This window comes from Cataglyphis hispanica, chromosome 7 (assembly GCF_021464435.1).
Source record: "Cataglyphis hispanica isolate Lineage 1 chromosome 7, ULB_Chis1_1.0, whole genome shotgun sequence".
NCBI classification, from domain to species: domain Eukaryota; kingdom Metazoa; phylum Arthropoda; class Insecta; order Hymenoptera; family Formicidae; genus Cataglyphis; species Cataglyphis hispanica.
Window position 1 is genome coordinate 2,890,465 of NC_065960.1, and position 24,665 is coordinate 2,915,129.

Genomic DNA, 24,665 nt, shown 5'->3' on the forward strand with positions numbered 1-24,665 from the left:
AATTTATTGCAATCACCATAAGTTGCATAAAATGGACTGCTTGAAATTATTGGAAACTTTGGACGTGCTCGGTTCAGCGGGTATTTGCATAAGTACTGAGAATTCACAGCTGCTACAGAATTCGCTACTTATTTTGCAGACGGAAAATCATTTTCGAAAATGTTATTATTGGGGTCGAATTAATGGACTACAAAATGATTACCATATCGCGTACGGTTATGAAAAGGATTGCCTGAACGGCCGAGTATATTATTATAGGTAATTTGATTAATATGTGTATTAAAATGTAATTTTTATTTTAGGAAGTTATGCAATTTTCGAAATTAATGTGCGCTTAAATTATAAAACTAATCGCACTAATCCTAAACCTATGTATTGTTTCCATTTCATTGTAGAAAAGATTTTTTCTCAGTTTTCTTTTTGATGCATTTATATCTTTGGATTAGATGGAAATTTATTTTAGCTTCTACCCTTTTATAATATAGCACAGATGGCATCAATTGGCTGTTATTGCCAAAAGCGACAAGGTGCGGACGATTCTTAAGTCCTTTGGCTATTAATAGATTCGATGGTGATCCGTCCATTGTCACGAATGTTTATAACGTCAATCCACCGTTTCCACCAAACGAGGATCCCAAAATTTATTACGATGTAAGATCGCTATTAGAAATATATGTTTCTTCAGATTTTTTTAAGAATAATCGAAATTCAAAAATTCGTTAAAATTAAATCATTCAATTATTGACGTCCAAACGACCCAAACATCACTTTGCTATTTAGATAGTTTATGTAATAAAAGCCGAAAAAACGATGAGTACAGGGTCCTCTGCCAAAGGAGCTTAAGGAGGAGGATCGTCTTGCCGCTGTCGTGGAATTGATCACGGAAGATGCGATGATCATTCCGCGTGGGGCCTGGTTTAAATGCCCGAACGGCGATGTGATCGAGAATCCGGGCTTCGAGGGTCTCTGCGCCTCGGATGCCTCGCATTTAAAGTCTTATTTGCACGCTCGTTTACCGAAAGAAAAATGGAACACTAATTTACTGTCTCGACCCGATTATAATTACGCGTTGGACTTTCTTGACAGCATAGACATGGATGTTCCTCAAGGTATCGATATACAAGTAGAGTGATAGAGTTAATTAGGAATTAAATTACAGCAAGTATGCAATGACTTTATTTTATCATCATATTAAAGTTAATGCCGTGTTATTTTAATATATCATTTAGCTCCGATCGATTATATATTAAAGTCCAATTATTTACTTTCACAGAATGTTGGGATATGCAATTTCTTTTGGGCGGTCGCCTGGTCATTTTACATAGCTTATATTGGCACGGAATGATTTTCTTTCATAAATTAAATTCTCCGCATTATGGATTTTTATACATCGGGCATGGAAAAAAGAATCTAGATCTTCCATTCATGTACTAATATGAAATACAAAAATAACTATGCAAAATTGTAAAGCTAGGAATGAGTTTAATTTAAATTTAAATAATTTGAATTTCAACCATGAAATTAATAAAAGCATGATATGTTTCAAACGTATCGAGCGTGACGCATGAAATTGTCTACCTACAGTGTATGAAGTATTCTACAAAAAGTGTGCACGAACGACATGTTCAGTCGAAACGAGTAATCGATACGTGCGACGAAATAATTCCAACCGCCATTGTTCGTAACGTCCGGTTCCCGTCACGAAAATCCATTGTCCATCCGTATTCTCATTCGCATTCGCGCTTGATAACTTTCAAATTTGCGACAACATTAAATTTCGTGCTTCCTGCGGAACGCGTGCATTCTCGCGTCAGTCTGAAATTCAGGATTCTACGAAATCAAACCTGTATAACTGCAAAAAATGGTTTGAATCGCGAGGAAATGAACTCCGAGAAATGCGCCGGATATCCATAATCGCACGTAAGTCATGAATTTTATATCGCTCGTAAAAGGAAATAAAATATGATTAACATTGAACTAATTGAATCAGATATTAAAACCGAAAAATAAATTTCGTTATTAGACGCTATAGTATCACAATGATATTCCAATAGTATCATCCACATATAATGGAGCGTTTATTTTTGAGTTCCAACGACAATAATTTAAGAATAATTTAAAAGTATATCGAGACACGCGTTAAAATTAATTCAAATAACAATAAAAAATAGATGAAACGAGATGAATGTAATATAAAATTACGCATAAGAGAAATAATACAACATAAAACTATCGCGCATTGCATTTTGTGCATCAGCATCTAAAAATAGAGATTTGAAAATTTCAGGATCGAAGAATATACATCGCATCTTTTCGCTCGAGCGGACAGTACAGGCGCTTCAAACGGTCGCGACTTTCGCGCGCTTTCCTAGCCTTGTATCGCGCGTGGTTGCTGCTAGATGGCGCGCGCCAGCGTTGCGACGTTCGCGCATGTAACCGGCCGGGGACGACGCACAAGCGCAGTCGAGCAACGGAGTCGAACGTAGTGACCGGCGTCTCCTCTAGTGAAGTGTTGCGTTAATTGCGAGTGATTCCAAGGAACGACCTGTGCTCTCTCTGTGGATCCGACGACAATATTTCGCCGCGCACGGTGAGTGCTAGCAAGTAATTGCGCAGCAAACGCATCGCGAATATTATCGCCTGTTATTGCGTCGTAATTTTCCTTTTCGAACGCGAAGTAAGCTCTTGAAGCGGGACGCGTCCGACCGGCCGGCAAGCCAGCTTCGCTTTCCGACACGTGGTAATTTTGAGAGAATTTCGTTGATTTGAATAGAGCTCGGATCTCGTTGTATGCAAGGAGAATATCGATTGATGTGTCCGGAATGTTTCCGGTTGAGATACATACTCGAAGTCCCTTCCTTCCCCCCTCGGCCGATGACAGGCGATGTGAATATTGCTGCTGTTCGTGCGCAAATTAACCGTTACCTGGCGTTGGGGCAATCTTCGGTCCTTTCGTCAATTCTGATTACGAGTATTGTATTCAGGAAAGTTTCCTGAAAATATATATAACGCATTTTTCGAAATTTTACGGCGTAAGAATTATGATTATTGTGACAATTATTTGAAATATTCAACAAAATGTGCAAACTATTTTCGTATTAAAACACATTTATTCAACGCGGCGGCAATCGATACGCATAATTAAGAATGAGAAAAATTATATGGAATATAACTACTGGAGATATCTCTAGGTTCTTTATGGACTAAAGACTAAAGCAATAAAAATGCCGACTTTATCACGTGTGTAATTGCGTGAGATATTTATTACTGTTCCTTATTTATGAGGATGTTAGCTTTTTCATATTTACGCGATGGCATTTAAGCAACGTGTCGTGCTCGATTCAAGGTTAGCAAGGTCAAAGGGAATTACGGACTTGTCTGACAATAATCACATTTCTTACTCTCTTCTTCTTCTTCTTTTTTTTTTTTTTTTGAAAAATGCATAAAGGATAGTTAGTTTCTAAGAGTACACTTTTAATTTTGTTCCGCGATATGAAGAAATTTTTCAAATCGTAATTTATATATTTTTATCATCTACCAGATGTATAATTTTGGAATATTAGTCTCTCTCTTGTACTTAATATTTTTCATAAATAATGAAGCAATATGCTATATATATATGTAAGAAATAATATTAGCATCGTATGTACTTAATTCTGGCGCGAATTAAGTACATACGAGAAATTATATATTAAATACAAAAATGAATGCATTAAATGAATACGTTAAAGATTATTTTGCTGCTCGAAGTATATCAACATAATCGATTTTTAATCGTAAAATGGAATAACGTATATACAATTGAAGGACTTGATATAATTTGTGAAGCCTTTTTTAAATATAAAGTTATGCTTAAATTCAATTTTACAAATTTCGAAATTAATTCTTGCCTTGAATAATTCAATTATATTATCTATATGATTATATAGTCATTACTTGTTCACATTTTATATGTGAATTATTACTTATATATCTAAATTACACTATACTTATATAAATTCTTATAATATTTATATAAATTATATTCTTCGTATGTAAAATAATTGAAATTTATCAGCCGTTCTTCGGAGAAAATCGGTCGTTCACTGATACATCTGGTGCATTTATTTTATGTAGACTACACATGCAGAGTCATTGTCGGGAGCGTCTCTCTCCTTCCGCGGTCGAGAAAACATCCTGTCGTTAATTTCGCGATTTCGATAGTCGCAATCGCGGGGTCATCTCACTTTTCGTAAACCGTAAGAGAGGCATGCAGTCAGTATTGGTCGCGCGGTTTTCAATTCGTTCCTGCGGTTTCGCGATCGTCCAGCCGACAATGTGTCATTCGCACGGCGCATTCTCCTCGTACGTGTGCACTACACATATATATACATAGGTTAGATTTATTTTCGTACGTCGAAGAAATCAATGACAATAACCTTTTCTCTTCCTCTCCTTCTCTTCCCCCTTCCCCTCCCCCGCCTCTTTTGCCTACTCCTCTTTGCGGTAGAAAATCCTCCGGCCTGTCTTTTATCTGATTCATATGCGCGGCTTGTGCGCGCGCGATCGTGTAGTCGATTCCGAGCACGGATCGCGAGTTCCGGTTCCTATTCAAGTAGCATCCTCCGCATCCCGACGAATATACCACTCGTTTTCATCCTCCTGTTCTTCTTCCCGTGTACATATTGCCGCGCGTGAATTTTATTTTGCTCTGATCTCCCTCAATTCGCTTGGATGTGGCTGATATATTTTTTATCCGTTCCACACGAGTGCCTTTCATTATATTACGTTGTTCAAAGAAATTACGGATTTTTATAACAGGCCACACTACACAAATTTCAATTATATCCCGCTTCCATTCATTATTTCTCTTTTTCCGATCTATTTATTCTCCGCGGCAAATTAATTCCTTTTGTTCCCGCGTCGACAGAGAGATGATGTTGATAAAACTCGAGACGACGCTAACGAGCATTTAATTGCGGTTAAATTAACGCCAGCAAAATATTCTATAATGTTGAATCGTCAAGTTATTACAATGGAAGTTATAAATTAAATTGAATCCGACCTCTCTCGATGATTATGATACAATATATGATAAGGATAGAGGAGGGAATAATGCGATCGATAAATGTTTGAAACAGTTCCGTGATTTGTTTGCTCTTGTTGCGTTCGCTCTCTTATCATTGATTGCACCGAGTAGCCATTCGCGTCGCGTTATGGCATTCCGAGGAAGGAAAATAAATATCGCATTTCCTTCGATCCGTATATACTGTGTGTACGCGAGTACTCCTCGGATTCGAGATATCGAAACCTGCGGTTGTCGACCCCGCCCGATACGCTTTGTCGTTTCTTTTTAATGCCGCCGAGGTGAAATCCTCTAACGGGATTTGGAGTAAACCATAAAAACGGCGCGAGGGCATTGCGGCATTGTGAGTTTCTTTGTTCCGCGCGTAAACCTTCGGATTTGCTGGGCTAGAGTCAGGGATCGCGGGGAAGGTGTAAACACACGCGAGAAACACTTCAACAGTTTTCCTTTTCCGCGGCAAATGTTTGGATCCCGAGGAAGAGAGAGAGCGGTATTCGGTTTTCGCTTTTATTCGATTAACGCGAGTCAATATTCTCCAACTTTTAATTAAAATCGTTCTGGGCGAAAATCTTCTAATCGTATAAAAACAACTACATACGTATTTCTGGATTTCTACTATTTTTATATAATTTTTTGAAAAGACAATTAATGTGCACGTGTGCTAAATTCTAACGAGATATACGTAATATAAGAAAAATAAGAAAAATTATGTGATTTATCATTTAAATATATTATATGCAGAAAGAAGGGAATGTACTTTTTGACTTTTAGTTAACGACCAATATCGATTTACGCGTATATCAGGACGTTCTTAGCGGGAAGGGAGAGTATAAAGAAAGACGAGACGCGCATGAATGTTTCTCAACGTTACGTCGCCGGCAGTAACAACAAATTATAACGCGATATCTCGCGGACATGTATGTGTCAGTGGAGAGAACCCGGAGCACGTCTGTGTGTGTGCGTCGTTCGTTTTGTTCGACAGCGGTAATGTCGTCGTAACACGAGAAGATATTGTCCGCTTGACAACGGAGAACCACCGCGTGAACGAAGAGGCGCACTCTTCATGCACGTGATGCTTCATTCCAGGCTGTTCTTTCGTTATATATCAAACGTATATCATACGAGCCTGCATTCCTCTCTCCGATAAATATGCCAAGTTTAATTCTCTTTGAGATTGAATTGAAATTTGACATTTGTTAAATTTTATGGATTTTATTCAAGATTTTTTATCTTTTGGTGGGATATAATTTTTAAAACACATGTGCAACGATTTTTTTCTCTCTCTCAAAAGTAATCTCGTGAAATATATCTCCTAAGCTTTCAATAATTATTATGTTTAATAATTATGTTACGATAATGGAATTTATTCTTTAAAAAGGAGCATTTCGAAGTATTATCTTTCCACAGTATATAATATACCTTATCAGAAACGATAAATAATATTCGATTTAGCTAGCTCAGTTAATGCTCGTAGAATTAAGTATCTTAATAATTATTAGTAATAAGTAAATCCTATCCGCGATCATAAAGCGTACCTCATCTCGACCAATCGATCTCAAACGTTCCCTTCGCACGGCGCCTTTTTTTCACGGAATTCCGAGCTCTCGAATCTACGAGGATCCGAGGATGCGTTTCGTAATGTTAGCCAGGTAAAGGCAGGCGGGGACTCGTGGAGTCGAAGGAGGGAAAGACGAAGGAGAAGAGGAAAAAAATAAAGCAAAAGACAGCAGCCGAGGGTGGTGGCGGGTCGATTGGTGGTGAGTGAGGGGGTGCGCGAGAGGGAGGAAGGAGATTGGTAGAGGGCCCGCGTTTCGAATGGGCGAGAGCTTGGGGCCCCAAGAAAAGACGAGCTCTCTCTCTCTCTCTCTCTCTCTCTCTCTCTCGCCGGGGCTTCTTGTCCCCGACGTTTAATTTCAGGCAGTCCTGCGAGGAGTTCTCGCAACATCTACGCCGTGTTTAACGTCGGGACACACGGGGGCCTTGGAAAGAGATACCCGCGCGCGATCAGAGGCCTAGAACCAGTTCTCGCGCCTTAAACCGCCGGCACGGTTCTCACGCATTACGGCCTCGCTGCCGTCGTCTCATCTCGGGCCTAATTGGCCGGCCGGACCCGAATGAGAATCCCTGCCCGATACGCGGTCCGTGCGGCAGGATACCACATGCGGCCGTATATATTAAAAAGGGGCCCGGTCAAGCCTTAACGTCCATTGGCATATCCGCCATTTTCGATTATCTCGCGGCAACGCGCGGCCGGCAAATTGATAATCTTCCACCGGAATATTAAATTCTCATAGAGACGTAAAGAACTTAATATGTAACGTAAACTTAATATATAACTTAACATGTAATTTAATATGTAATGTAAATAATGTAAATGTGAAAATTTTAACGCATTTTTCATTACATTTTATACGGAATCGATGAGAATTTTTAACAAAAAAATATTTATTCATCTTCAATTAAAGATAAAATTATTTCTCGCGGATTGCTGAGTGCAAACTCGACGAGTCGCTTTTTATCGTAGTAAACTAAACTGCAATCTTTTACGCATATACGCGCGCGTATACCTATGCACGTGGCACGACGATGTCGTGCGGACGTCGTATGATTAAAAACTCCCGTATCTACGGAGATGTTTATGCGCGATGCATAGCAATGAAGCGCCGTTCTACGCCATGTAAAAACGATGTGCGCATCTCTCTCTCTCGATAAAAAGGAAGGTTTTTAAATGGTTTCCTGTGCTTTTTCTTCTTACTCTCCCTTCGCCTCTTTTTTTCTTGAATTCACTGATTTTTATTTCAATCGTTTTTATTACAATCTTTTGCAACAGACTCATGATGATTAGACATGTTTCTTCTTATTAAAAAACATCTTTTTTTTGCAAGTATTTTCACGGTTTTTGAAAATTTGCCTTAGTCCCACATATTTGCAATACGTGATTTAACAATTAAATATGCGTATTTTGTTTTATATTGTGTGTGATTTATATTAACAATATTTGCGTATATACGAAAATATCACAAAATTAATTTTAATAATTTATGAAAAAAGCGCAAAAGAATTTAATTCTCTTTTTAAGAATTACAAGTAACTTAACTTTTATTATTTTTTATTATACTCTATCCTTCGGCTTAATCCCGTATTATCATGTAAGTCATCGTCAAATATCGGATGCATGGAGTGACGCGTTACGTTACCTTAATAAGACGAAAGCTTATAGATGAATGCGTACGTTGATGTACCGTTATCACGTCGGCCGCGATTCTTGTCTAGAGTCTGGTATCGTATCATTTCATGTATCGGTTGTGGCGCGGATCGTGTTAATTATTGCGTAAGATTGGTTCTTTTCATGGGCCACTGAACGCGATAGGAAATTCTTTGGGAATAAATCATAGACGTGATACAAACATGCCACGGAAAGGCGCGAACTCTAGCTCGGTATTATGATTATGCAACTTGTGTATCGTGTAATGTCTCGTTTCTATCTCCCTACGCGATAATGTTTTTCTCATAAATTGGAGATTTTTAAACCTGTTGTGTAAAGTTGACATAACAAGCGGAATATCATTGTGATGAAAATTCTGATTGAAATTTTTATTATTTTTTATATGTATATTATATCGACAAAATATAGATACGTATATATATATATATATTTTTTTTTTTTCTAGAAATATAGTGAACACAAGTCTGTGTCTTGTGTCAAACGTTTCGCTTTTTTGTAAATCTTATGAAACGTTTCTTTGTGAGCTTTTGTTGCGTGTAGAAAAGTTTGTTTTCTCATCGTCGAAAATTCCGAAATCCTTGGACAAAATTGTTTCGTTCTTTCGATAGCTCGTATAGGGTGCGTGTCGCGACCTTCTCCATGTCGAAGGATTTTCAGTTCCTCGATTGAACACGCGGATTGGATCGTGCGTGTACGCGCATATTAGTCGCAAACGCGCCTTTATACCCGTCGGATGGCGGAGTCAGAAAGGAGGGACGGATGGACGGACGAACGAACGGACGAACAGTGGACCCAGACGGAAGGGGAACGTATGAGGGTTATGGGGGCACGTTCACACAAAACGGCCACCACAGACACCGGCAGCTGTTCACCATCCGTGCCCTACTCTCCACGCTTGCTCCTTCCCTCCCCTCCCTCTTCTTCCCCCGCATTCTTAGCTTCGGCTTAACCTCGCCCTTCCTCCCCCGCTCGCACTAGCTCCCCTCCTCTTTTTTCCTGCTGCCCCCAGGCTGCTTATAGAAAAAATACGAAGCTTCTGTGTCCGTTCGCTCTCTTTCTCGTTCTTCTCTCTCGATCCTCGATCAATCATAACGGAAATTTCGTAGGAACGACTACTTTTTTATGACGCGACGTATTTTATCAGTATTTTTTTTAGACAATAAAAAATTTTTTGTCATACATTATCCTGTTATTTTGCTGCAAATTTAGTTACATGAATTTTATGCGAATTTGATTTTTCGTTGATCAGAAATTTCCCATCACTATTAAATTAATAGAATTTTTTTTTAGCAAGATGAATTTTTCTTAAATATATTCATGCGTTATCGAGTAACTACTGATTGGAAAGAAGGAAATTTTTGTGAATTGAATTTTATATAAACTAACAATAAAATAATTTAAGAATAATCATATTTAATATTTAGATATCATAAAATCGTATTGACCAGAGAAATTCTAAGAGGCAGAAAATACAAGCATATCCATGCAAAAACAGTTAATATTACGCAATATTTTGTACACACGTGGTCAAAATATTAGAAAGTTTCTCACGTTGAAATGGACATAAATCTCTCGTCCGTTCTGCAGCCTCGAGGTAGATGAACAACGGGAGATTCTTTCTTTGTGCACATTGTAAGAATTCTCGTATGATTGACGGGTTGTGGTTTAAAACTTCATCTTTTTCATGTTCGTTGCTTCTGCATGCTTGCTATCTCTTTTCAACGTTGCCTTGCGTTGTTACTAAATTGTGCGAGGGCGCACCGCCAATTTTCCAAGAATTTTGTGAGACGATTTATTCATATATGTATCCATACAAAAACAAATTGAGATGCGTACTGGGTGGCCTATCGGTATCGAAAAATATATCGGAAAGTATATTTTGCTATTTTTTAGATTACGTATTTTACGAGTATAACATTCTGTATCGGGAACGAGATTTATATTAATTTTAATAATGAATAAAGGATCTGAATAGAGCTTACTACTTTCGTTACCGAAAGCATTTGCTCAAGAGGCTGAATAATGCGCGGTATATTGCATCTCCAAAACGTTCTCTTCTCTCAACGAGCCCTCGCATTCTTTCGCGTCAAGACGCATGTAGAATCGCCTCCGGTATCTCGTGTATTGTGGGATAGAGAAGTGGCATCCACGAGAGAGCTAGCCCTCTATTCAATCTCTATTCTCGTTTCGCGAACCGTAACACGCGCAATATTCCGGTAAATGTGCTTTTGCGCGAAATTCATATAACTTTATGACTATATGCAGATCGACGAATGTTGATGAGCAATGTCAGCATTGATTTTAGCGATTTTAATATTTCTTGGCTTTCTTATTACTAGTTGAAATTATACGAGACCTTTTATTTAATTAATACAATTAAATAAAGATTTAGAATAAGTATATATCGTATAATACTATCTATTGCAATAAATTTCCTTAAAAGGTCTATTTCTATCATTTTCTATTTTTTTTTTTATCGTGTTTCACTATGATCGTATCTCACTCTATACACATTGCGAAAATACAAGTATGTGTCCGAAGAACCGCTTTCGAAAAGCAAATAACGTCTGCATAATGGATTAGGCCATGTCACCATTGACAAATCACGATTCGGCAGAAAATCTGTGATAATGTGATTATGAAGGTCCCTTTTTTTCTTTGTTCCTCGTTCTCTTGTCCTTAGGGACAAGGAAAATCAAGAGGAGGAAGAGATTCAATGTAAAAGTTCAATATGAGTCTCCTAAACTTAGACGCTTATCTTACTATATTTTATTTCTCTCAGAATTTGCTGATCGATCGATACGATAGCTGATTAAGGAGGTTAATATATTCTAGAATGATGAATGCATGTATATAGTCACGATCATCGTCGAGATGATTGAAAAAGGACAGTCATGATCTTAAGTTGTATATCCACTTGAGTTTTTTTTTTTTTCTTTCTTCAATGTCAATCTTTCCTTGAGATAATGCAACTCTCTAAACAAGTTGAGTAAAATTGTGTACTTTAAATATCTAATAATTTTAAATTATTTTTATTAAATTTTTTCCTCACACGAACATATACACATATATTTGTATTAAAGAGAACATTTCGTAATATTGTTCGTTTTACATCATAAATGTTTTTTTATGTATAAATAGCCGCTTTTTTTTTTGGCAAATAAAATATTAACGCTTTTTGTTATCATAGTTATACTTTTGGAAGATTTTTATGAGGCAATTACTCCGAAAGCTCATATGATAATAATCTCACGCACAAGCAATATAAAACAGCCACACACATAATGTGCGAGCTAGAAGTGATTACGTGCGGACTTGATTCGCAGATAATGATTTCCCTAATTAGATCTTTTTAAGTTAAATTTTCACGTGACAGTTTCTCGGCGGTTTCTAAAATCCGCATTGCCGGCCGGATTCGAGCGAGCTTTCATCCAATCAATTGTAGAACGAATTTCCACGAAAGTCTCAAACGGTCTCTCCCTTGCTTCTAATTAATTGTAGTTAATTCATTAGCTACACATTAATTAGCGCAACTAATCTCTCATCGCGTCATTTTCTACGGCGCTATATTCCTCTTTATCGCATGTCATTCGTCGCGTTTCGCGTTTTATACAAAACGTTTTACGAGCTACTTAATTTTATATATGTATATATATATATATATATATATATTTTTTCATTATATCTTTTAAACTCATTAAATGACAATTGTGTTAGTAATAATATGAGAATTTGGATTTTTGGTTTTCTCTTTTCTCCCAGCACAGATGAATAATCCATTATTAATATTTAACATTAATATATCTCCGATTGGTCGAACTCCTAGGACCTTTAAGTTGAAAAAAAAATGAGTACCCGGTAAATAAAATGTTACGCTACGAGATTTGTGGATTTTCGATCCTTTTTCCGCTGTGAAAATGAAAACGAATTGCTTCGGATAGGATGGATCGTGTAGAATCCACGGCATCGAGTTTCGCAGGGAACAGACAATTCGCCGACGATGTTCCGGGATTCTCCCGAGAGATAGTGTCCTAGAACCCCTATTTGTTTTCCAGAATGCATCCTGGGGCGACATGTGTTTTTGCGCCGTTCCATACTTAGCGGCTGCGCTGTTGTTGGGGTGAATTCCGAATAGTGCATCGAACTCGAAATTTAAGATCTAGCAGGCGTGTACAAATGGAGCGAATACGCTTGAGCGGGATGTCAACGTCCATCCGATAATTGAAGGGCCTCAGATAATGGCTAGAACTGTTTCACATAAATAAATACCAACCTTAACTCCCCTCCCATCTGTCTCTCTCTTTCACGTGATACTTATATATCGGCTAAACATTGTCCCGAAATGCACTATGAATCATTTTCCATCATCGTATTTAGTTTCGTAAGAAGACTCAATTTTTCTTGATTATAACACTCATCATCGAATGTGTACACACTTTATTGAATTATTTATGATTAGTATCGAAATCTTGTTTTATATATAAATATGTTTATCTCTCTTACACGTGCCCAGGGTTTATCATTTATTGCTCACCGAGTGTGTGCGCGTCTTTAACTCGGCATCTTTTTTGCGCTCTGTTTGGGTTCTGTAAATATTTGACGGTAGGTACACCGTTCTATTGTACGTATTCTCGCAGATGCTCGCCATACTATTCGCTACTTTCCTTACATGGTGGAAGCGGAAAACAACGTGCAATAAAATTCTGAGGGCTTTATTACATTGCTACCGTATGTTTCTTTGAAAATATTTGAACGAGAGAAGCGAGACGTTTTTATTTTTTTAATTTTGAGTTATCGTGAAAAGTTTCAAATCATGTAGTTACAATTATATGCTGGATTACACACACACACACACATACACATGACTGAGATACTGCACGCGATAGCTATTTTGACATTGCGCATCTGATTCTTCCTGACTCGCACTGTCGGACACCCACGCTAATTCACTGAAAATTATTGCCACGCGATCGTGTGGGACGTCGTTACTTTTTCCGACGTTCTCGCGAGTGAATAAATGGCCAGAGCATTGAACGCGAGTAGAATGACTGGCAAATCGTCGCGCGCGGTTTATTATCAATTTTATATCCCGTTTGCGTTGTGTAATTTCCGCAATATGCACTCGCAACTTACTGATTATAATTTTATTCCACTGTTTATTTGACTGTTCTGTCTATCGGTGAATGGCAGGATGTAAATTATCATTTTGCCGATAACATCTCAACGAAGTCAAAATTATCATATTTTTCTTGCGGCGGTCGCGATTAAGTTGCAATTGCACGTGCAAGAATCGCACATGAATTAGGGCAGGGCAGGTTTTACATGGCGCATGATCGATCTTAGCAACGGCTCTCGGCAGCACGTGTCGTCGGTTATCTATCTTAGATCGTGCAATTTCACGAAAATTTCTGAAGTGTACTATAGTAGTGGCACGTGTGCGTGAAATCGTAGAACGCGAGGGAGATATAATTCGATGGAGCAAACGGCGCGATGCAGCGTCGAGATTAGAATGCAGCGCTTATGCCTACGTCTCTCTATCTTGGGGTGGCCGGACGACCCCAAAATAGTTTTCGTGCACGGAGGGCGTGTTCAAGGTGAAGGTTAAAGCCGCGTTCGACGCCCGGGCGATGCGATGACGGATTAAATGGCCGGCAGCACACATGGCGGGGGCGTGCGTACTCGTGTGAGGGCGATTTAATCGCAATCGTAGACGGATCCTGTCATTCGCGCGGAAGCCCTAACACGACAGTTGTAAATATACACGATGAACGTGAATGCAGTTATAGATTTCTACAACAAATTAATTTTTTTGACAGCAAAAATAATCGAAACTCGTATTTTTCCATCATTTATCACGGGCAAGAATTTATTTAATCCAGATTAAAAAAAAAAAATTATCAGAATTTATTTAATCTAGATTTAAAAAAAAATTATAAATCTTATAAAATTAGTTATTGCCATTAATTACATTATAATTAACTATTAATATTTGCTTTTACTATGTTAATTACATATATAATTACTCTATTTATTTTTTTTACTTTAGTCTCTTTCTATAAATAAATTTTTTAAAATTTTGATTAAGATTCGCGATTATGATATACGTACAATGAACGAGCGGAAAGAAAATCGCTTGACACTCCCCTGACTCCTGCGGGCGGATTTCCATTTCACGGCGGCTACACGTTCGAACGGGCTCGGAAGCGAGATGGAAACTAAATGGGCCTGAGTTGATATATTCAGGTTCCGGTTTCGACATGCTCGGTTGAATATGGGGTTCAGGGGGGACACGCCTAATGTGTACCGCGTATCCTCGTCACCGCGTCAGGCGCACGTGAAAGTGTACCAGTTAAAACGCAGGGTGCAGTTTAACGATTTTTTTTTTAATTTCTTAATTACTTGTTATATGCAATATGCGTGAGTACAGTTATAATGTTGCATTAGTAAACGAGATATCGTAGAGTTGCATCCAACGGGTTGCATCCCGTCTAGCAAATCTTATGTAAATTAATGTTTTCATTTCTAATATTTAAGAATGGATAGATAATCTAAAATTATATTCAGTTTTTATATTGAGGTTTCAAATTGCTCAAATATTTTTAATAGTTTATGGCTGGATAACAGATCCAAAAATTTAGATGCTATTAACTTTAATTATTCATATCATTTATTTTGTCATGAAATTAATTATTGAGTTGTAAACATATAACGTTATTATGATGAACTTGAACTTGAAGACTCGGAAATAGATCTTCTAACGAAAAATCGCGATATTCTTGACCCATCGATCTCTTTTACGTCGAATCATCGATTGTTTTCTCAAGTAGAGAAAATTTTTTGGTTGAAATGGAATATTTCGCGATATGATGCACCGACGTTTCAAATATACATCATTGCGTCTAACGCGTGATATGCATTACGAATGACACAACAGTGTTTCGTGACACTGGGGAGGTAATAAAAAATTCTCGGCATTTATAAATATATTAATCGCGCTTATTTTCGTTCCATCTATCGTTATCCGATACATTTTCTGTTTTGATATTTGTATATCAAAACCGTCGTCGTTTGCGTCTTTGGTTATCGCTGCGTGTTTACACAGTTCCGCGCGGAATAGAAATTTTTATCGCGAGCCACGCGGAGTTAAGACGCGCGCCATGCGTTATCTGCCAAGCGCAGATAAATAACGCGTTCGAGCTTGCCCCTACCGTCTAAATAAAGTTTCGCGATAGCTCGCGCGTACTGGCTTAAGTTGCAACGACGGACTTGAGATTAACTTCTCAGCATATTTACAAGTCCCGAGAATTTTTATACATAGAATTAGAGTTCTATCGAGTCCTTTTTTATTTACGAAATCTTTGATCAATTTGGAGTATCATATTTTTTTCTATGAAGATAGGAAGGAAATACCAGAAAGGATATCAGAATCTTCAAATTTTTGAAGATAATAAATTTGTATTCCTAGTTTTCTTGAAAAAGGAAATCATCGATTTTTGACTGATTCTTGACTCTACGGGTTTCCTATCGCATTGCTTCGAGATTACGGATGATGTTGAATGTCGTTCATCACGTCGTCATGAATAAGAGACGGCATGTTTTTTCCAAGCAAGTAATTCCTTCACGGAGATACGGAGTAATGGACTGCTTCTTTGGCCTCCGTGACCTACGTCGTTAAGATATGTCCGTTAAAAGGAGGGAGGTACTGTTGAGGAACAGGCTAGTCTCGTGAATAAGAGAAAATCGCGGAATCCGTTCGCTTCAAACGGTTTCAAGCGCATTCCTGAAACCAACACGAGGAAATAACATCAATTATTTTACGTAACACGCTTTTATTTCACGCATCAGATCGAGGAGAAGCGAAACACACTTTATTTTAACTTGAAAAATTCTACTTTTTCTTTCTTATTTAAAATCTATAGAATAAAATTATTTTGGATATAAATCATTTAAATTTTGAATATGCTCTTCAAAGCAGGGCTTTCATTTATATTCATGTTATTGGAGATTTCTGATTTTGATTGGGGTACACGAAACTTCGGCGTACATTCTAGAATTTCATTGATCCGGCAACACTGGGCCAGAGAGGCTCGAGCGGATTATCATGGCTTCCTCCATGGTGTGCGCTACTCGGATGAGTCACACACAGCCCGATAATCTTCTCGTCTCTCAGTAAAACACGTGAATAGAGCGCGGCCAGCTGAGAGAGTCGGGCTAGAGTATAAATCCAAGCGAGAGGGCAGAACGTATCGTCTCCTACGGTGTATTATGGCGCTCTCAACTACAATGTAAGTGTAAGTGTAGTGTGAGCGGGAGGTCGGACAAAGAAACAAGGAACGGCACAAGAGAGAGAGAGAGAGAGAGAGAGAGAGAGAGAAAGAGCGAGAGAGACAGATGACAAGCTCTCGGCAAGAAACGGTAAATCGTTCACTGCATCATGAACCTCGTGGACGTTGTCGTAACTTGAATCAACGTACATGAAGTCTCTGTGACTTTGTCGTTCCTCTGATTACCGTGTCAACCAACTAAATCGTATCGATCTTTGACCTCGTGTCTGGAAGTGATTTCTTGCAGAAACTTTATCGAGTGAGAATTCTCGCTCTCATTTTTTCTTGAAATATCTTCGCGATATTTTTCAAACTGCCAAATAATTATGAACACCATTAATAATCTTTTAGCTTTAGTCAAAATAATACACTCGTGACACTTCTAGACACATTTTTGGACTTAATTATTTTAAAAATAAATTTTCTTCGATAGTCGCATAAAATTTGTAGTACATTTCTCGCGCGAATAATAAATTGTTTTTAGCTTATTGCGATCGATAGAAAACGGTTACGAAATCTCATTAGATAATTAACACGCAACAAATAGAATTGCTTCCCTTGCATAAAATCTCAAAAGTATGACGATGAAAATAATCGAATGCTCGACGTATCTACACAATTCGCCCTGATTACAGCGAACTCATTTATTTGTACGGTTTTGTCGGACTTTTCTTCCATAGATTGCACTTTACGGGATTAAAGGTGGTGAAACACGCTCGACATACCCTAATAAATTTTAGATGCAGAGAAGCAAGCGCGCGGAGTTGACGAAAGAGAATTTTCTATGATAGTTTGTACAATAGTGCATCTTTCAGGAGATTACACTAAAACACGGGCCACGTTCAACTTTTAAAATTTGCAAAACATTTAGTTAATGTACTAGAGATTATGTCCAAAAGCTTACTAAATCCTACTCTTAAAAAAAATTAAATCTAGAGATCTACATTAATATTTATATGCTTTTTAAAAATATACATTATCTTTTTTTGCACGAGAAAAATTGCATATTATTTTCACCTAGAATAGAATGAATAATACTGATATTTTTGATATACAATATTGTGTGCAATAATTTTTCAAGAATTAATTATCAGTGTTAAATGATTATGAAACGAGTAATATATCACCGTCTCTTATCGATGTTGTATAATAATTATATAATTTTACGCCGATAAATTATCACATTGTTCCATTTTTATTTAATAATTTTAATTACCCTATATTATTTTACATATTATATTTTGCAATTATGTTAGACCATTGGGAATTGTGAACGCGAATTAAAATCCGAGAGGAGATCAAAACAATTAAGTAACGCGCGATGAATTATAAACAACATACCTATTATAATTACAGATCTGTTTAATGTGCAATATCCATACATTTATTTAATTACAATATCTCTATATATACACATTCGTTCGTTTCCATTTGCATGTGTTAAAACGCACGCTGTTATCAGCGATAAAATATCAATAAAAACATAAAATTTGCAACACTCTGTTTTATGTAATTATATCTAATTACATGTTTTGAAGCTCGCGAAAATCACTCGTAAATTACTGTTATTATCTATTTGCGACTTATGTTACTTGGAAGGCGATAAGCAAAATTGGGAATTCACGCGCCAAATCTAGATAACAAAAAGTTAATACTTAGTTACCGCCGCAACTAATTAACAGTTGCCAACAATTAATTATTAATTAATTCCGCGGGAAGAAAAAACAGTCAGGCAGCGAGTTTATAAGCGCGAGATTACGCTTCGCGAAGTTGTAGCCAGAGTTGTGTAGCAGCTTAAGTACCGTTTGCTCCTTTATATCGAGATATGTGCAGCGCCTCGAGCATTTTCATCACTCATACGGTTTTATTAATGGTATCGCGCGTTACGACAGATTAGTATAGGGACCGAAAGCATAATTTAACGCGCTCTCAGCTCACATATTTGACGGTAGGTTTTGTTTTCGCATCTAAATGGTTTACCGAGAGTACAGTGATTTACAAGCGTGTGGCGTTCAATTTTCATTTAACCGATATCTTTGACTGTCGCGATATTAATTGATCCCTGTCGATTTTTTTTTTTGTCTGTGAAAAAGGTTGGACGAAGGAACGAAGGATGTTTGCGGCGGTCCTGGTAATTAAGGCGTTTCGACAAATGTATAGCGCAAAAACCGGTTATACTCGTGGCGACGGTTCGTGTATACCTGTTGATAGTAAACCTGTAGGTTTGTCGATTCGATTGCTTCTCCGACGATCCTTTGAGCCCAGCAAATATGCGTAATCCTACATGCCACAGGCTCTCAGAGCGAGAGAGAGAGAGAGAGAGAGAGAGAGAGAGAGAGAGAGAAGGAAAAGACTCGCTTTTCGCGTTGGTGCAATGTTGCGCGGTTGGAATTTTGTCCCCAACTTGTGAACGTCGTTGGCAGTTTGCCATCTCGAATGATGCTTGAAACTTCCACCAGAATATGTATGCATATACGTATAATTGAATTTGAACCATTAAAAACTTCCTCGCTCATGGCGTAGTGAAAAACTTTCTCTATTTTTTTAATTTATACGTATTATGTACTATTTAATTAAAGAGATACTATGAGGAAATAGCATTTGTAAATAAATTTTGAAAAAAAAAATATTTAGAAAATGTGTTATATATTATATTATAAATGTATTATATTTTAGAAATTTGTTATATATTACAGATTTTTTTTTATTATATATTATATTATATTTTAATATACATCGAGAAATATTTCTAATTTGATAATTATATTGTTTAGAAGCTATTTTATATTGAAGAATTAACAGCAATTAATTATATGTATACGCACATGTTTGGTGTTATAAAAAATTTTTGTACAGAATATAAAAAATTAAATTATATGCAGGGATTAATTAGCAGATATTTCGAGATAAAACGAAGAAACTTGCAAATATATACGCGAAAGTAAATGAGGTGGCATATCCCGCAACGTAATATGTTCTCGCGTAATATCGGGCAAGCTGAATGTCTTGTCGCGGTAAAATCTCGGTCTCAACCGTGCAGGAAGTATCGAATTAACGCCTTAACCCGTCTTCGTCCGTTCTTCGTCCCTGAAGAAGACGCTCGTAGTCCAAAGACCGGCTTAACCCTTAAAACCATATTGCTTGTTCTTTCGCACACTTACGACACAGACATAGCGTTATACTTTACGGCTTACGTTTACGGGTGAACGAGGCAAGTCGAGAGCGATGGATAAAAAGACTAGTCGACAGGTTCTTGTCGTGGGTCAGTATTCTTTCCCTCTCGCGGATGCACATAAATTCGACGCGACAAAATCAGACAGCTCTCACGAACGATAATACTCGATCGATTCGACTCTGATGAACGACTCGGTTGATTCGTTTTCATCCGATTATATTTATAGCGCGCTCTAGTTGAGATAAATTCGTTAATAAAATCACATTAAGTGATTAATGCTCGCGGTTTAAATCTGCATTCGCGAATCCCGAGTATAGAGATACTGAATCCGTAGAATTATATTCTGCTGACGCAAAAACTAATAAAAACTTGTAAAATATACAGGGTGGGCCCAAACGTTCCGGTCAGAGATTTCTTCTTTGAGATTTTATAGAAAATTTAGTATAAATAAGTAGAAAAAATACAAAAAAAATGTTTTTTCGACGGTAGAACTTTTTAAAAATATTCTTCATTTCTGTTGTTATAGATTACAGGGTAAGTAACATCATATCGATTTATCGATCGATAATTAGTTATTTCTTCGAAGCGGTTACGTTCTCGAAATAGGCCGCGGAAGATATGAGGCTTTATAAGGTTTGCGTAGCTCCATACATACAGAGCATGATTCACGTTCTCAAATTAAACGGATAGACTATAATAAAAGGGCTGAACCCTTGTTTGCGTATGTACGATGACCTTTTAGGTAACGTTATACCGAAGCCAGAGTCACGCTGGTGGAACCGCAATGTATCGAGAGTCGGAATGTCGAAGGATTTAACGTCCGATCGAGCTCTTTCCTCATATCAACGGCTTAACCGTGACGTTGCTGATAGTTTCGAAACTCTGTAGTTTTGTTCGATTTACAAACACGCGCTCGGCCCGTATTTGATATCGCCGCTTGAACAGTTCGAGAGAATTATACCATCGCGTTTTCCGACGCGATAACGACAAGTCGATACATGACGTTAGCACCCCGACGTGCGGCTTTTGCAAGTCTAATGATTCGTGACGCGCGATACTGCTGCCGCGAAAATGTAACGCGAATATATACGCGCGAAAAATTGACGGCCTTCGATAGGTGTTGCGCAATTTTTTTCGTATATAATGAAGCACTGACGCAAATCGCTGTAGTCGTAACAATATTATACAACTGCCGATCGAGAACCTATCTCGAGAATTTCTAATTATCTGCGATAAATTTTCAGTACATGCGAGATGTTCCGAAACATTTTAACGCTGGAAATCTGATCGAAAAAGATTCGCGCTTCAATTTATAATTCGAAAATATGAGCGATGGAAATTTTTAATTATTCATACATGCCGTTTGTGTATATAATAGTCATTCATCGTTTGCTTTTGACGCGTGAAAAAATCGTCGCGAAAGAGTCGCAGAGCTATCAGAGAGGCGCTCTCTAAGCGTATTCAAAGCGTATTCACGCTATTTCCTCGCTTTGTTTTCCACACTAGCTTCTTACCGCGCATCTCGCATTCGTCGCACGATTCTACGTAAACGCGTTGTCATCATCCAACGACGTTCTTTGTCGAGAAACTTGTTTTCCCGACAGATTTTTCGCGACGATCACACATCGCTCGTTGGAGTAATCATTATCGGTAGCCTTCGGCAGTCACGAGTGGAACGTGTGTAAATTTGATCTCTATCTAGTTTTCTACCGGAGATGATACGTTCGAGTATCCAAAGTTATTATATTGATAATATCGATTGATATTCTCGGCTAATACGGCGTAATATTAGAAGCCATAGGCATTTTCAGTGCCCGATACAGAATAATCGGTGCATTTTGATAACATTGTTCTCCTCTTTCGTTAAACGACGATAAATTCGAGGACGGTAGAAATTCTATGACGCTTACGCCGAGACACGACCTTGCGCGAATTTTTGCGACTACACCCTCGGCCTTTCTTTCCATATGCTTGTCTTTGGACCTCGGCGCGATATAAAGATATAAATAACGCCATCGAGAAGAGGAACGGCTGTCCTTGGGCACTGTACGTGGTTAGATATCGCCTCGTTCATATTGGCTGTAACGCATTTATCATTATAAGTATTATGCATTCCAAAAATTGGATTTTGAATTATGATAAAATTGAGAATTTATGACCACAATTTTATGCCATGATAATATTCAAATTTATTTAGAGAGAAAAAAATTCACAATCAATTGCAAAAATTTAAAAATTGTAAATAATTTTTATATAAAAATATAAAACTAAGATTCGAAAAAATGTTTTCTCTTTTTTTCTTTTTCAATGTTGCAAAAATATCTTTTAAAGAGAAAAATGCTGAAAAATTTTAGAATCACGAACTTTATGATAAAAACGAAAAAATTCACATCATCAAATTGTTATTATCCTCTCGTTTGAAGCGCAGAGTCGTTTAGAGTCGTTATCAGGATTTTCGGGTTAGTCGGCGACACACCCCATACAGTATACGAGGTTTTACGCAAAGTTGATTGTCCGGCCTTGAATGTGCGGGCCAGATATGCCACGACCAGCAGCTTGCACGTGTGTAACACGTCGTGAGAGGGAGCGTACACACATACACGTACACTCTCTCTCTCTCTCTTTCTCATCTTTCAGGTCTGTGCCAAATATCCGTAGTGCCATATACTTCGGACGCCGTTAGTTTCACATTGCAAAAATCCGGGAAAAGAGGCGAGCGAGTGAAAGTGCCGGGATGTCGCGTGGCCGTACGTGCTCCTGTATTCGCATACAAACGCGAACGGGGGCATTAAATTAAAGATCAGAGAATTATATTCGATGAAATGTCATTGTATTTGTATGATAACTAATTGAATAAAGAATAGATTTTTGTAATATTTTGGAAAAAAATATTGGAGCAATTTGATAAGAGAATTCTGAATTTATCGAAATTATGTCGACATAGAATATGCAAAGAGGAGAGTACTTCGTCAAAATCGTGAGACTTTAGCCTTTCTTTGCGCAGTGAAAGGTTTTGAGAAGAAAGAAGAATGCGCTCGTTGTGTCGCAGTTTTGCTACGTTTCGAAAATTGTAAAAATAGATCTCTCTCGTGAGTACCGCTGTCCCTTAAGTTCTGTGCGTCTTCCTTCCTCCATTGGCCACGAGAAACTTTAATATTTTCTTTGCGAGTGCCCAAAGGGAGTAAGGGTGGCTTGAGGAGAAGATTGATTGTACGATATTGCCCGAAGGAAGTGGACGAATTTTTATATCCCGTGAAAGAATTGAGACGGCATGTTTGATTTTGTTTTAAAAACAAATGTTACACTTAAAAATAAAGTTTTCGCAGTTTTCGCTTGCCATCGCTCTATGTAATTTTTTAATTTTTTATTAAACCTGTATTAATTGTTTGAAATATCTTTCGTTATATTTTATTTCGCTGTCGAATTAAATTTTTAATATTTTTTTTTTTTTTTTATTTCACATTGACGTAACAATGAAAATTGATCACACAGAAATAGTGACAAGTAGCATGTGCGATTAATTATTAATAACTTTTTCTGTGAACTTATAACTGTCTGACGACGAGTATAGCCTTTGTCCTGCTTTTTACTGCATATCTCTTTCTCGGAATCAGCTTATAGTCGCAATTACGTATGCATGGATGTAGCACATGTGCAAAATAAATGTTTTTATGAAAAGGGCGAGGGAGTGACATATATTTAATAATTAATAGAAAACGAATAGATGTGATAAAGATAACGAAAGAAATATCATCTTACCAAAATTCGATGAATCATTAGCAACCTACAAGATTCTTCATTATCTTATTTGGTAGCCGAGTTCTTGCGCATTTTATTGCAGCGTTCGCTTCGATACACACCTGTACCAGAGATACTTTGAAAACTTTGAACGGCAGGTGTGGCACTTATGTGATGAAGATATTTTTACTATCTGGTTGCTATAGGGATTCGCTGCTAATGAATTCACGTTCCAGACGCTAATATCGTATACTACTTCTCCTAAGCTTTTATTTTTTTTATGAGAATTTTTTTTCTTTTTTTTTTCTTCACGGTTCATTGGCTATGTATTGCTTGCACCTGCACGAGAATCGCCTGAGAACTATATATATATCTAAATTGTTTGCTTTATTTTGGCACTGAAAATTACAACTTCTCCTTTCGTGCAGTACCTAATTACTGATCTTATTTTCTCTTTTGTGTGCTTGCTCAATTATAAGATAATATTTCTTGAAAACGGACGTGAGGTTTGCACAGAATTTAAATTGTTAACTCGGTAGCAAATATTACTAAAATGCTCCAATGGTAACTGCATACTTTAGAATTTCCGACGTGACGTTATCTCTCGTTTTTCCTCTAATTCGCAGTGGACCTTTGTCTGCACTTAGCAGGGCTGCATAATGCCATTCATTCGCGGTATCTCAGTGGAACATGTAGTAGTTTCCAGTCAGTGTTCTTCCGTCTCGGTGCTGGGGATAAGCTCCGCGTTATAGGGTTGGTAGAGCGACTGCTTAGAATATTGCGGGGGTGGTCACCGCACCAGAGTGCCCCATGAATCATCCGACATACAATCAATACGAAAGCGGCAACCCTCGTGGCACACCGTCGGGGGCCGGTCGAGTTCGTGGAGGGAGCATCCGTCGTCCTTTCCAGCGTTGCCAGAAAATGCAGAATTCTCTATAATACGAAAACCCTTCATCTCGAAATTTGCCGAATAAAAAGCGAAATTTGATACAAAAATACGAAGAATTTTAGGGTATTCTTTATTCTTAAAATGTTGATAACATTTTTGAAAACGCTTGAGAAACGATTCATATTTTAATTATGAAAGTACCTTGGGTTATATAATTAACGTTTATTTAGCAGTTAATTATTGTT

General features: G+C 37.6%; 2 protein-coding genes across 2 annotated transcripts in view; both read left to right on the forward strand.

Moving 5' to 3' along the window:
• Positions 1 to 19: 19 nt before the first annotated feature.
• Positions 20 to 2,369, forward strand: LOC126850745 (radial spoke head protein 9 homolog). Its single transcript, XM_050594035.1, has 5 exons — positions 20 to 258; positions 486 to 651; positions 821 to 1,109; positions 1,274 to 1,920; positions 2,288 to 2,369. The coding sequence occupies exons 1-4, from the start codon at positions 32 to 34 to the stop codon at positions 1,432 to 1,434; spliced, it is 843 nt and encodes a 280-aa protein (XP_050449992.1). The 5' UTR covers positions 20 to 31; the 3' UTR covers positions 1,435 to 1,920; positions 2,288 to 2,369.
• Positions 2,370 to 2,428: 59 nt separating this feature from the next.
• The window catches only part of LOC126850752 (A-kinase anchor protein 200), an 86,351-nt gene continuing 64,114 nt past the window's right edge, over positions 2,429 to 24,665 (forward strand). The window contains exon 1 of the mRNA XM_050594043.1: positions 2,429 to 2,590. The gene's annotated coding sequence lies outside the window, so the exon portion shown is untranslated. The remainder of the gene's footprint in view (positions 2,591 to 24,665) is intronic.